This window comes from Pseudopodoces humilis, chromosome 1 (genome assembly GCF_049639895.1).
Source record: "Pseudopodoces humilis isolate 2021_Gansu_Grassland_sample_001 chromosome 1, ASM4963989v1, whole genome shotgun sequence".
Taxonomy (NCBI): Eukaryota; Metazoa; Chordata; class Aves; order Passeriformes; family Paridae; genus Pseudopodoces; species Pseudopodoces humilis.
In genome coordinates, this window is record NC_142200.1 from 148,999,362 (window position 1) to 149,013,224 (window position 13,863).

Sequence of the window (13,863 nt, forward strand, 5' to 3'; positions counted from 1 at the left end):
TATCTCTGTTAAAAAGGAAGCTCTCAGATTTTTTATTTTTTTTCCCTGCAATTTTGGTATTATTCTCTAATTAGTTCTAATTGTTATGACTTTTTCTGCTCTGTTAATTTTAACAATATTATGAAAATTTATTCCTCCTCTGTTAATCCTTGCAATCTAAGAAGTGTGCTGCTATAAATTACATCTACCTGTTTAACATTAATTACTAAATGGTGCTAAAGGAAGTCAGCACCATGATTCAGTGCTTTTTTTCCACAGAAAACTAGGGATGAATGTACAAGAGTAATTTAACAAAATTTGCTGAGTAATGCAATATTCTTAAATGAATGGTGTGATTAAAGAGAGATATTCTGCTGCATGGATGGCAAACAGATTCTCTTAATAAGGTTAAAAATAAGGTTATGAGAGACTAAACTGCTGTAAGAATGCAAAGCAGTGCAATTTAATAGCAAAAAGCAAACCCAAAACTTGGAAATTTCCATCAGTTTTGGTCCAGGTACAACTGAAACTCCAAAAAGTGTGATCATTTGATAATTAGAGCCTGTTTCTTTGTGCTGGGGAGGAAGAAAAGCAGCAGCAGCCCATCCCTAATTTTTTAGGAAAGCCACTGAGCTTTGGGAAGAATGATGGGAAGAATAATGGTGCTTCAAAAGAGCCCCACAGGGGCTGTCCCACCTCAGGCAGCTTTGTAGGTAAAAGAGTTTCAGGAGATTCTTCCTTTTCTGCCCCAACTCTTCATTCCCAGTATGGTTTTAAAGCCTAAATGTGTCAGTGAAATCATTTAGGAGCTGGTTCTTATATGAGATTAGCCAAAAAATTATGGTATTTAAGCCAATATTTGCTTAAAATTAAGGTTGTAAACCAGGATTGGAATAATTAATAGACAGAGGAACGTGAGAAGCTCTGAATTCACCAACTGAGGCCACCCTGGGCATCTGGAGGTGGAAAAGAGCACATTGCCATGAAAACAGGGATGGGGAAGAGATTCCCAGTCCATGTTCCTTTGTTTTCTGCAAACCCTTCCCACAAAGTCCCACTCCAAGTGCAGAGCCCTGGACTTGGAGATAAATGAGTGGGATGTGTGCTCTCTGCCTACAGGGGAGCAATGCAGCTGCCTCTCCATGGATAAGTAATGGCTATCTGAGATATCCCACAGTATCCTGCCTGCCTTCCAGCACCTGGACCAAAAAAATCATGTTATTGTGGTGTTTTCTCACCAGTCTCATGCATGTGCATCAGACATAAACCATTATTTTGTGATATTTTTATCACAAAGGGCCTTTTTTTAAGCACTGGACTTGCCCTTTGGCCACATGGAGTGGAGATATTTTCATCAAAGCTGTACTCCCAAGATGCCTTTTTGAAAGAAATGGACATTCAGCTGATCCCTGGTTTAGGAACCATTTGGGAATGAGATTTTTAGTGGCCTGGAGACACTGAATGTGCTGATAAAATCTTTTTGCTCTCTGGTGACCAGCTGTAGAAATAGCCATCCATAGGTGGCTGTTGTAGGACTGGATCATTAACGACCTTATTAAATTTCCAGAATTAAACCTATGGATAGGCAGATAAACAGTGCTTCCAGCAGAACCAGGGGGAGGGAAGGGACGTCCTGGGTTTTTTTCTTGGGATGTCACATTCCCACCTGCCCTTGGCACAGGGGACATCAGCAGGAATTGCACTGAAGATGGCTGGTCTGAACCTTTCCCTCATTATTATGATGCCTGCGGCTTCGATGAGAACGAAACAGAGTCTGATAACCAGGTGGGAATTAATCTCATAATTAAAAACAAATGAAGGGGGGAGGGGGGAAGCAGCAGACTGCTTTCTGTCCAGCCTCTGGTCATGTTCTGATAGTGATTAGAACGAACAATCAGATGTACATGGGTATAAAACTGGGAGAAGTGAGATCTGAGTCCTTCCTGGGCCTGTATTGAGTATTTATAGAAGATGAGCTCTCAGTGTTGATGTAGTTTGGAATTTCTAGAATTGCTCAATTCTACCCCTGTGGGTAAAGAATCTCTTGGCCAGCTGGGTTTTGTTCTACAGATGTAGTAACGCATCTGAACAACTCGGGCCATGATGTGCTCCAGGCAAACCGTATTTAGAGTTTATTATCAGACCCTCTAGAATTTCTCAAGGTTGATGAGACATAAGCTATTCTAAAAATAAGAAAGAGGCTAAAAAACAAGATAACAGGACCACAAGAGCCAGATAACAGAGGGTGGTTGAACACCTGGACTGTAGCCAATCCTGTGCCCTGAGGAGTGCGTGGACAGGAGAGGGGCACTAATGAAAAGATCATGTGAACAACAGTTTTAGAATGTATAAATAAGTGTATAATGTAAACAATGAGTGGCTGCTGTGAAATCATATTGGTCCCTTATCCGGAGGTCGTGAGCTCCTGCATAGAGATACTTACAAAAAAGAAATGTATGGATAGGCTTTGTTAGGCCCAGCCACAGAGCAGAGCTTGATGTACAGTGAGATCTCAGAGGAAGTGAGGAGAAACCAGGCTGTCCAAGAGACAAACCCTGCCTCTGGTTCCCCAGCAGGCTGTCCAAGAGACAAACCCTGCCTCTGGTTCCCCAGCAGGCTGTCCAAGAGACAAACCCTGCCTCTGGTTCCCCAGCAGGCTGGCAGGTGTGTGGCTGCTGATGAACCCTTTAACCCTGTGGTTTTTGCCTCCCAAGGATTACTACTATCTCTCGGTGAAGGCGCTGTACACGGTGGGATACAGCACCTCCCTGGTTTCCCTCACCACTGCCATGGTCATCCTGTGTCGCTTCAGGTGAGTGGGGGCACGAGCAGGGAGCTGTCCGGTCCATGGAGGAAGGAAGCTGGAGCTCAGCTGCCCCAAACAGAGTTAAAGGTTTTATCTCACCAAAGGTAGAATAAGAAGGGGGAAATCCTTTAGCTGAGTTGTTCCCCCGGCTTGGACACACTCCAGAAGTCACATTTCAGCCAAGTGTAAATGCAGCAGGACAAGCTGTGGGTCTGGTTTATGAAACTTCACAAGCTGCATTGGGATTGTTCTGTTGCCTATTTTATGTTTCTCTGCATCCTTTTTGCAAGAAAATCCCCACATCCTCCTCTTTCTCAGGTTTAGGGTCAGTACTAACACTGTTTTGGCTTAGATGTTGCTATTCTTAGCACCAAGGTGCTCTGGTCAAGTGTGTCCAGGCCCAGTGTGACATTTCTATGAAATAAAACTGTTTTCTTCTATATTTCTCTTTTTTTTCCCCCCTCCTTTCCTCTTTCCTCTCCAGAAAGCTTCACTGCACTCGGAATTTCATCCACATGAACCTTTTTGTCTCATTCATCCTCCGTGCAATATCTGTGTTCATTAAGGATGGGGTTCTTTATGCTGAGCAGGATGGAAACCACTGTTTTATCTCCACGGTGAGTCAAACTGAAACCAAATCCTTCTCCTTTACATTTCTTCAGCACAAGACAACAAAAAGCAGTGGGGCAAGCTGCAAGCTGTGGAGTATCATGAGCCAAGAAGTTATTAGGGGGAAAGGTGGTTGGTGTTTAACTTCTCTCCCAGTTCACAGCCAGACTGGGTGTTTCATCTCGTGATGCCACCAGTGTCCTTCAAAACAAACCCACAGGTTTTATTTTCTGCCCTGATTGTTCCTCCCTCTCCCAGATCTGCTCAGTGGTCGGTGGGATGAGAGCAGACACAAGAAATTTCCTTCCTCTGAAGGTCTGGTTTTTCTCCAGAGCCTCATTTGTTCTGGATGTCAGGCAGAGTCATGTGTAAACAGGGTGACCATTCAGACACAGAATGCACCTGATGGTCACAGTCTCAGAAAATCATCAGCATTTCCCACCTCTTTGTCTCTAAAATATGTAGTTTCATGCAGAGTGCTCTTTCACTGATGCATTTAGCGTTTATTATGTGTAATTCCCAATTCCTTTCATATTTAAGGCTAGTATTTGTTATAAATCAGCTCACTGGGTGTAATTATGATAGAATTACAAACTGAGCTCTCCTTTATCTATCCAGTTATGAGCTAAATTCCCTGTGAGTCACTTCCACAAGGCAAGTGCAGCTGTGTAGTTTCTTAGTCAGCCTTTTCTTTGTCATTGCAACTAGTTTTTGCTCTCAGTTCTCCACAAGAAAGCTGAAGCCATGTCAGGTCTGTAGTTTCTTCCTGCCGCTCTTCAAATGGTGGCATCTTCCTCTTTGTTTGGAAACACTTAAAGCACAAAAATAATTTAAAATCAGCCATTTCATGACCAGATCCACAGCCTGGGTAGAGCTTCCATGAAGAAACTCGAGATCTGAAGGTTTAAACACCTTAATGGTAGATTTGGCCCAGAGGATGAAGTCAAAGTGGGAGATAATCACTGCCTCCAGCAGGAGCTTCCATTTAATACACAGAATCTGCTCGGATTTGTTGGAAAATCCTACGTTTGTAGGACTAATTGTGTCTCACTAGGGCACAGCAATGGCAAGACCAGTGTATCCTATTCTCACAGGGCAGAGCTTGCCACATTAGGTCTTAGTCACAGAGTCATTTGGGGTGAAAAAAACCTCTAAAATTGAGTCCAACTGTTCCCAAGCACCACCAAATCCACCACTAAGCCACATTTCCACATCTTTTAAACACCTCCTCGCAGGGTGACTCCACCACTGGCCTGGACACTGTTCCAGTGATTGATGACCCTCTCAGGAAAGAAATTTTCCTTCATATCCAAGTTAATCGTCCCCTGATGCAATTTAAGCCAATTTCCTCTTGTCCTAGGATTTGTTACCTGGGAGAAGAGACTGACCTTGTTACCACCTCCTGCCAGGGAGTTGTAGAGAGCAATATTGTACTCCCCGAGTCCCCTTTTCTCAAGCCTAAACAAAATCACTTCCTTTTCAAGCAATTCCTATATTTTATTTTAATTTCATTTCTAGTTTACATTTTTCTTTAGTTTGCTCCTTCCCCCTCCTGCCCATGAATGAAAGCTACCATTATTTTTTTACATCTGATCACTCACATTTCCTCACATTTACCTCCATTTTCTGTCCTTGTGTGATAACACTGATGATGGATGGCAAGGAAGTGCAATTCCCAGCTGCACACAGGAGGGTTCATCCTTTCAGCTCCCGCTCTCAGGGCTTTTCACAGCCATCCTGCCATTTCACATCCTTCTCTGGGTTTCTCGGTACACAGCTGGATCCTTTTCTTCCCTGCATTTAATCCTGGAAGGGGGCCAAGTCCAGCAATCGGTGCTCACAGGGGCTGTGAGCCCTCAGCAATACAGATTATGCTCAAGCTGCTCTGAAATCCTCCTTGACCACTTCCCACTGGTAAAATTGGCTTCTTCCCCATGCAGGCTTTGCTGTCTAAGTGATACCTGACATTCTTCACATTCATTAAAACCTTCACCATAAAAAGTGTGCAAAACCAGCCCCAGCTCTTCCCACTGAGAGATCTGGAGAGGTTGAAAACGTTTAATTCTGTTAGGCCGAAGCAGTGGGGAAATAACTTGGTTCTTCTCGATCCTCTGCAGGTGGAATGCAAAGCAGTGATGGTGTTTTTTCACTACTGTGTCATGTCCAACTACTTCTGGCTGTTCATCGAGGGGTTGTACCTCTTCACCTTGTTGGTGGAAACCTTCTTCCCGGAGAGGAGATATTTCTACTGGTACACGATCATCGGCTGGGGTACGTGGCCCTTCCTGGTCTCAAACGTGTCTTGCTGTGTGTAACTTCTTCTAAAAAATTCTTTTTCATTTCTTTTTTCTCTTCTTTGATTCTGCTGCACTTCTTCTGTACTTTTTTATCCACTCCTGGATTTCTCTGTCTCCTCTGAGCTGAGCTCCTTGGGGATATTCCCTCACGGGGAATCCCATTTATCACAGTCCTCCAGGTCAAGACAAAAACTCCAAAGCCTTTTAGGATCTTGTTTCTCATGTTTATTAGGATGTTATCACAAAACTTGGCAGGTCTCTCCAGACTTTCTGCACAAGTTTAATTCACTGCAATCTGGCTCATTTTCTTCTGATGGTACAGTATGGCCTTGTGGCTCACTTTGTGTTTGAAAGCACAAAATGGCCCCGAACTATGTGATTCTTTTATCTTTACACTCATTCTTATCCAATTAACCATAGACACGTATATTATTTTCCTTAATGACCCAATGACCCATCACCTGTGTGCTGCACTGTGGACTTTTCTAACCAATCACTCATTATTACCCAAAAACCTCTTGAAGAAGAAGAACGTGAAGAAGAAAGAAGGAAAAGAGACAACACCGTAAATCCTCCATCTTGTTTTCTGTTCTCTAAACTTAAACTGTAAACTAACTTTTTCACCCAGTGACTTAAGAAAACTCTCTGATCTACACACTCACACTTTCAGCTTTTCTATCTAACTTTAACAGTTGTTTTCATGTATCACCACGGAAACAGACTCATGAATTTCATGTTATATGAAATTCAGTGTTCTCCTGGATGTCAGAGCCAGGCATCAGAGACAAGGGCACACACTCTGTGTCTCAGACTCCAACACTGTGCAGGATGACTCCACAAACCATGCATGGTATATCCACACCAGGTTTTTTTTATTATATTATTATATATTACTATTATTATATATTACTATTATTATATATTACTATTACTACAATATTACTATTATTATAATTAATTATACTCTACATTAATTTAAATATTTTAATGAATTAATTAATTAATGTATGTATGTTAATAATAATAATTAATGATTATTAATTAAACTATAATTTTAGTCTTGGGGCAGAAGTACCGCTGCAGGCCAAACTGTGCTGTGATTTTGTGTGTGAACAGAGTTGCACTGAAATCCGGAGGACATCTCTTGCAGAGGTGTAATCTACAACAGAAAATTGCCTCCTACAAGATAAGATCTTAACATCAACTTCTTCAGCTTAATCAAATCTGCGAGGCTAAGTCCAGTCCATTTTCTTAGGCTTCATTTGTGCCTTTCTCCCAGATAATAATTAAATTGGAAATGTATCCAAAGGATATTCACATCTGCTTGTCCTACTTGAATGGGAAATAAAAACTTGCACTGGGAAGAAACAAGATTTATTTCAGAAAAGCCAGTTAAATGGTTATAGCCATGGCAATTATTTTTCATTCTGGCCTTCTGGATATAAATTGATTCCTGTGATATGTTAATGCAAGCAATTCTTTGCAGAGGTTTTTGTGCAGAAGTCAGATGGTGAATGCAGAAGAATACAGTAATTTAAAATGTTCCCTGAAAGGTTAAACTTGATTTTTATATTTATAGACACTTCTGAAATAATCCTGTATATTCATATGTAAAGTCTACACACAAACCCCATGATTTAAACTACTCTCCTTTGAAAAAACATCCTTAGGTAGCCTGAACCTTCAAGAAATCAACAGATAATTTTGGTTTTTCCCTCCTGAAGCAGCTGCACACGAACCAAAATTTTCATCTCCTCTGGCAAAGCCTCCCTACAGTAGGGAGAAAAAATGTTTCTAGAAGATACAGAGGTAGAAAAGGTATAAAAGAGAAAGAAGTGAACAAATAACCATAAACAATCTGTGTCGTAAAAAGGCTGTTGGAAATGGATGGTTACTGGAAAAGGCTTTTGGAAAGGAAACTGTTGGAAAGGGTGCTCAGGGTTCCTTTTGAACCACACAGACGTATAATCACATTATAGCTGAGATAAAAGTGGGCTTCCAAGAAGAAATTGGGGTTTATGTACATGAAAATCTGATCTTTTTTTTAGAAAAAAAAGCAATGCAAAATTACAAATTGTAAAATCTTTGTAATCTGAACATAAATCAGAGGTTGAGTTCCTTTAATTAAGTTTGCAAAATTTTCATATCTGTAGATTTGTCTGGATGTGAGAATACTGAAAACGAGCAGGTAGTAACTGACTTCAATATTTTTTAATCAGTCCTTGTAATGAATGAACTAGACAGATGGATTCATTCTGTAATGTAACCTCAAAATATTTAGTTTTCAGCTGTGTTCAATTTATAGACTTCATAGAACTCCAGAATGGTTTGGGTTTGAAGGGACATTAAGGATCATCCATTCTACCCCCTGCCATGGGCAGGGACACCTCCCACTATCCCAAGCTTCTCCAAGCTCCATCCAGCCTGGCCTTGGGCACTTCCAGGGATCCAGGGGCAGCCACAGCTTCTCTGAGAATTCCATCACAGCCTCTCACCACCCTCCCAGCCAGGAATTCCATCCCAATATCCCATCCATCCCTGCCCTCTGGCAGTGGGAGCCATTCCCTGTGTCCTGTCCCTCCATCCCTTGTCCCCAGTTCCTCTCCAGCTCTCCTGGAGCCCCTTCAGGCCCTGCAAGGGGCTCTGAGCTTTCCCTGGATCCTTCTCCAGGTGAACATTCCCAGCTCTCCCAGCCTGGCTCCAGAGCAGAGGGGCTCCAGCCCTTGGAGCAGCTCTGTGGCCTCCTCTGGATTCATTTCATCAGCTCCATGTCCAGCTTGTGTTGGTGGGAACAACTCTCAGATCACTTCAGATTCAAAACAGCATCAATAATATCCATTAAAATCTCTCCAGATTTGGATGGTTTTTGTTTATTTGGTTATTATTTTCTCATCTCCAGCATGTTTCAGCTGGACTCGCAGTTCCCCTGACTTGGTGGGAGCAATTGGCGATTTGCAAAGCCAACAGAGCCACTTCCAGACTCTGGATTCAATCCCTGGAGGAACAAAAGCTCGGGGCTGGTGGGGAGGGAGCTGCAGTGAGGCAGAGGGAAACAAGAGCTCAGCACTTTGCAGCATCTGGATGTTGATCTGTTCCTTCAAATGTGCTGAGACCTCGGCGTCCTCACCTGTGGGGATTCATCAGAGCCACACACGGCTCTGTTGATCCAGGCAGTTCTTTCCTCCCAAACCTGCAATGTGCTGGTGAATTCTCTGGATGCACTGCTGCCTTCCTGAGCTGCCAATGCCTGCTCCCAACTCAGGCCAGCACAAGTCAGCAGGAATAAATCTCAGCCTTCAGGGCTTGTCTGTTTTCTAATGTTCCTCAGAAGCTGAAAAGGAGGTGATGGAGAGATATAAATCTTTTGATGTAGAGAGAAGTGGTGTGAGTATATGTACATTCATAGGGCAGATGGTTCAAAACTCCAAGCTGATCTGAAATGTGGGGCTTTAAAATGTACTTTTATGACACATTTAGTTCTAATTCTGCCTTCCTGCACATTTTACAGATTTGGAACACTATTCATAGCAGCAAAATCTATATAGAGGAAACTAAATACATGAGACCCCTCTTTTATGGAATCATATAACGATTTGGATTGGAAGAGACCTTAAAATTCATCTCATTCCCAACCCCCTTCCCTGGGCACTTTCCACCATCCCCGTTTGTTCCAAGCCTCACCCAGCCCAACCTTGGACACTTCCAAGGATGGGACATTCACTACTTCCCTGGACAAATATTTGGTACTTCAAAGTTAGTTTGATAAAATTAAAATTAAAGTTTGATATTAAAAAATTAATTTTAACTCTTTTAAGGGCAAAAAGGGTTTTCTCTATGTATTCACCTGTGAGAAAAGCAGACTTCAACTGAAATTAAATATGCATGACTTCTTCTCCCCAAAGCCTGTCATTTCATCTCTTTATGTCATTTTCCTTTCAAATTGTTCTCTGTGTGGTTGTTTAAAGGAGGAGGGCTCCATCAGTCACCCAGGTCTAACAGGGATATTTTTATTCCTGAAGGTGGGAATATGATTAGACAGAGACTCATCTAAGTGGGTTCAAACGACTGACTAATTAATGTGACATCAACACAGCCTTGCAAAATGTATTAAATATAATTGTTCCTGTCAACTCACCACAGTCTTGTTCACTGCTGGGAGCTGGGGTTATCAAGGTCCTTTTTTGTTTGCTTTTTAGCACTTTATTTTTCCAGTGGTGCCTGAACAGATGTCAGCAGTTTCTAGTCAAAGATTTTATTTACCATACAGGGGAGATCCAACTTACCCAGGGTTGTCTTGCATAAATGAATTATTTTATAAAAACATTTCCACTGAAAAAAAAATAAAAAATCACACTTCTAGGGTTTTCAGAAAGGAAAATAAATTCAGGTTTTTCAATGGGTTCTTGTTGTTTTAATTAAATTTACATTTTGTATGCATTTTTTGAAAGTGAAGAAATGTCTGAAATAGGAATTAAATCCTTACTCCAATATTCTCTTTTTGGAATCTGTTGTTTTGTTTTGGTATTTTCTTAATGAAAAAAATTGTGAGCAGAGGAAACTTCTCGTCTGTGGATTTGTTTTGGTTGAATAAGTAAGGAAAAACTGGTTATTTACACAGTAACAGAGAAAATGCAACATATGGAAATCATTTACAACAAAACCACAGAAAAATACACAGACTCCAATAGTGCCATTCCAGCTCAACATCTGGCACTGCAATTCTTGCATGATTCCAGTAGCTCTAGACACGGATGTGGTTGATTCTCTTCTGTCCAGACATTGTTTTATCCTTCATGCAACAAGATGCAGTAAAACACTGAGCAATAATGACCTGGCACAGCATCATCCTTCCCTGGTACCAGTTTTTCTGCTACAGTCCCACCCCTGACTGAGAGGGATGTTTCTGGAGCTCTGAATTAACTCAATAAATTGCATTACCCCACGCACAAGTGCTGTTAGGAGACAAAAGCTCAGTGGAGAGGTTGCATAAGTGCTCCTTGCTGAACATCAAGAGTGTCTGGACTGTTAATGTGTCACTCTCTTGTCCTCTGCAGGTACTCCAACAATCTGTGTCACTGTCTGGGCAGTGCTGAGGCTTCACTTCGATGACACTGGGTAGGTGTTGCTGGGTGGGAAATGATTCCAGCTGCATCCAGCACTGTGGCAAGGGTGCAACAGGAATGTGGTGATTGGAGGGCACAGAACCACAGAGTGAAAGAATCCTTTAGGTTGGGAAAGAGCTCCAAGGTCACTGAGTCCAACCTGTGGCTGATCCCCACCCTGTCACGCAGCCCTGAGCACTGAGTGCCACATCCAACAACAGAATTTCAGTCACAGCATCACTGGGTTGGGAGAGACCTCCAAGATCATCGAGTCCAACCCAGCCCTAACACCTCAAACAGACCATGGCATTGAGTGCCACGTCCAGTCTTTTGTTAAACACATCCAGGGATGGTGACTCCACCACCTTCCCAGGCAGAATGTAAAATTATGCTTTAATTTTGCTGAATACTGGAGATATCTGGATGCAAAATTTCCACAAAACTCATTGTTCTGTCAGGTTTGCTCCATCCTAGTTCTTTCAGACTCTCTCTGGAAAGCAAATAAAGCCTTTCCTCCACTGGGAATGCCAGTGCTGTGACCCAATGTTCTATTTTGACATTAAGACAAATTAAATAATTTACTTCCATGCAAAACAAGCCAGAAACCCCTGTTGTGTCATTATTAGGATTACAGCACCGGCTCTGAAAGCTCTAATTTCTCTTACAAGTCCATTCAGCCCTTGCATTTTGCAGGTAGGGAGAATGTCTCGCAGAAGGAAAAATAAGAAATTAAAAATAAAAAAAAAACCCCAGCCAAAAACATTCCTTTTATTTAGAGAAACTATTTAGCATGCAAGATATTTAGACAGGTTCTGTCTGAGAGTCTCAGTGGTTACTTTTTAAAAATCAGCAAGCATTGTTCTGGGAGTGGGGGAGAAGCCAGCGTGAGCCTGAAAACCTTGTGGAAATTACTGAACTGGAAAGCCACAGTGGCAAGGGTTGGAAATACAGGCTCAGAGCCTGAGTCCCCTCCTGCCTGATCCTTATAAAACTGGCAGAGCTCCCTCAACTTCAGCTCCTGACTCCCATCCCTGCAAGTGACAGGACTGAGGAGATAAATTCAGCTCTCTGTTGATCCAGAGCTCTGCTCCTGATTTAAGTGGAGTTATTCCAGGTGTGCACCCAAGATCCGACTCTGGCCTCTGCAAATGGAAATCACATCCCTTCCCCAGCCCCCTGGCTCCCTTCCCTTCATCCATCCTGGAAAAGAATAATTTCCTTTCATCCTGCCTGTCTGACCTGCACTGTAGGGGAGCATTTGACAGAAATTAGGGAGCTTCTTTACATAGTACAGAAAATTCCAAACGTTCTGTTGTGCATTCCCACTACTTTATCTGAGGAGGAGATGGTGGTTCCTTCCCCCACATTAATCCTGTAGGTGCCACAGGGACTGGACATCCTTGAAAGTCCTTGAAAAAAAACCTGTGTGAGCTTGATCAAATTCATTGTTGACACCTGCAAGGTGGAAGTTTGGAATGGAGCTCACTGGGGACATGCCTTGTAAAAACAGAGTGGTCTAAGTAGAATAAAAGGTCTAAGAAGAGGGGAAGAAAAAAGCAGAGAGGTCTAAGAATAAGAATTTGTAGGGGATACATGTGTAGAGCACACATTTAAAATAGCTCAGTGTGAGAAAAACAAACCCAAAACAACCTCCAAGGCTCTCTTTGTCCCAGCCACATTCAGGGATAATTAACTTGGCTGTTGATCTCTACAATCCAGGTAACTGCAATCACAGGTGGATTCCTGTCCCTGTGATTCCTGATTCCTACACAGACAAATTGCCATACATCAATATCTATTTGTACAACTAAATTAATATGAGAGTTTGTCCAGATTCTTCCAATATTGGTCAACTCACTAAAGACTTTCACGGCAGATTCAATGTCCATCATAAGGAGGTTGAGCTCTGCAAATAATGGGTAATTTTCAGTAGACAGCACCTAATTTATAAATGTATACAAAGAATTGAAAAGATAATTGGTGATTTTAGGTCCATACCACTGTTGATCACTGACAAAAGCCTGATTTCCAGACTGTGGGTGAAGGGTTCCTTCTGAGCATTTATCCCCTTTCAAATATTTTAATTTGGGCATTCAAAGTGAGGAAACTAAGAAATATTAATTTGCACTTGAAAATCTCAGTCATCAGCCCTTTAGATTTTGGGTGATTTCAGGTTTCCATGCTGTGCAAACAGATGCAAAACTACGTAATTTTGTGTAAATTTGACAAACCACTATCTAAATTTTCTCAATTCTCACCTGCTGCACCACACACATCTTTATTCTTGGTTTTATGGGAATGCAGTAAATTATCGTTCATCTGAAATGAATAAATGTTGTTCAGCTGAAAATAAGGAATATTGCTCAAATGAAAACCTAAATTAACTGACATTTCTAAACCAGGCATCACTTAGCCATTTGGGATTTCTCTCAGACACACTTTGATGATGGGATTTTGGCCCTTCCTCCTCACTTTTACACATATATATAGTTTTGTTTAAAGATTTTCACTTTTCCCCCAGATGCTACCACACAACCATTTAAGTGACACCCAAGTTGCATTAACTCTCACGAGACCAGCAGTGTTTTATTGCTTGATGTTCTTCCCAATTGTTTTTTTTTGGCATTTGACAAATGCACCATGACAGCCTCTGCTGGGACTTTGGCTCTTTTCCCAGTGGGAAGCAAAAATTCCTTCTCAGAACTGCAGGTACAAAGTAGACAGATTTCTGTGATTTTATACTTCCTATGGAGAAAATCAGGGAAAGAAAGTGGAGACAAATGAAAGAAAAAATTTTATCTGGAAGATTCTCTATGACTTAAAATAGTCATGAAGACATTTCTCAGTAATAAATAGTAGTCATTATAATAGTGTAACAGGGACTGGAAAATAAGATTCTTTTCATTATTATTGGTTTTATAGCTCAAAAAATGTATGTTAACATTAAAACCCTCTATGAATATAAGTCATATATTTGAATGTCCAAGTGCACCTGTGTGAAATAAACTTCTGCATAATCCTTTGGTGATTTCAGAGGAAGATTTTAAACTCTGGGGTAGAAATGTCATTT

General features: G+C 41.5%; 1 protein-coding gene across 6 annotated transcripts in view; it reads left to right on the forward strand.

Moving 5' to 3' along the window:
* The window catches only part of ADCYAP1R1 (ADCYAP receptor type I), a 138,053-nt gene that overhangs the window by 99,167 nt on the left and 25,023 nt on the right, over nucleotides 1–13,863 (forward strand). For all 6 annotated transcript variants that reach the window (XM_088054310.1, XM_088054313.1, XM_088054318.1 and 3 more), the window contains exons 8-12: nucleotides 1,661–1,764; nucleotides 2,694–2,791; nucleotides 3,270–3,402; nucleotides 5,512–5,665; nucleotides 10,746–10,806. In XM_088054310.1, coding sequence (XP_087910436.1) covers nucleotides 1,661–1,764; nucleotides 2,694–2,791; nucleotides 3,270–3,402; nucleotides 5,512–5,665; nucleotides 10,746–10,806 — 550 coding nt within the window. The remainder of the gene's footprint in view (nucleotides 1–1,660; nucleotides 1,765–2,693; nucleotides 2,792–3,269; nucleotides 3,403–5,511; nucleotides 5,666–10,745; nucleotides 10,807–13,863) is intronic.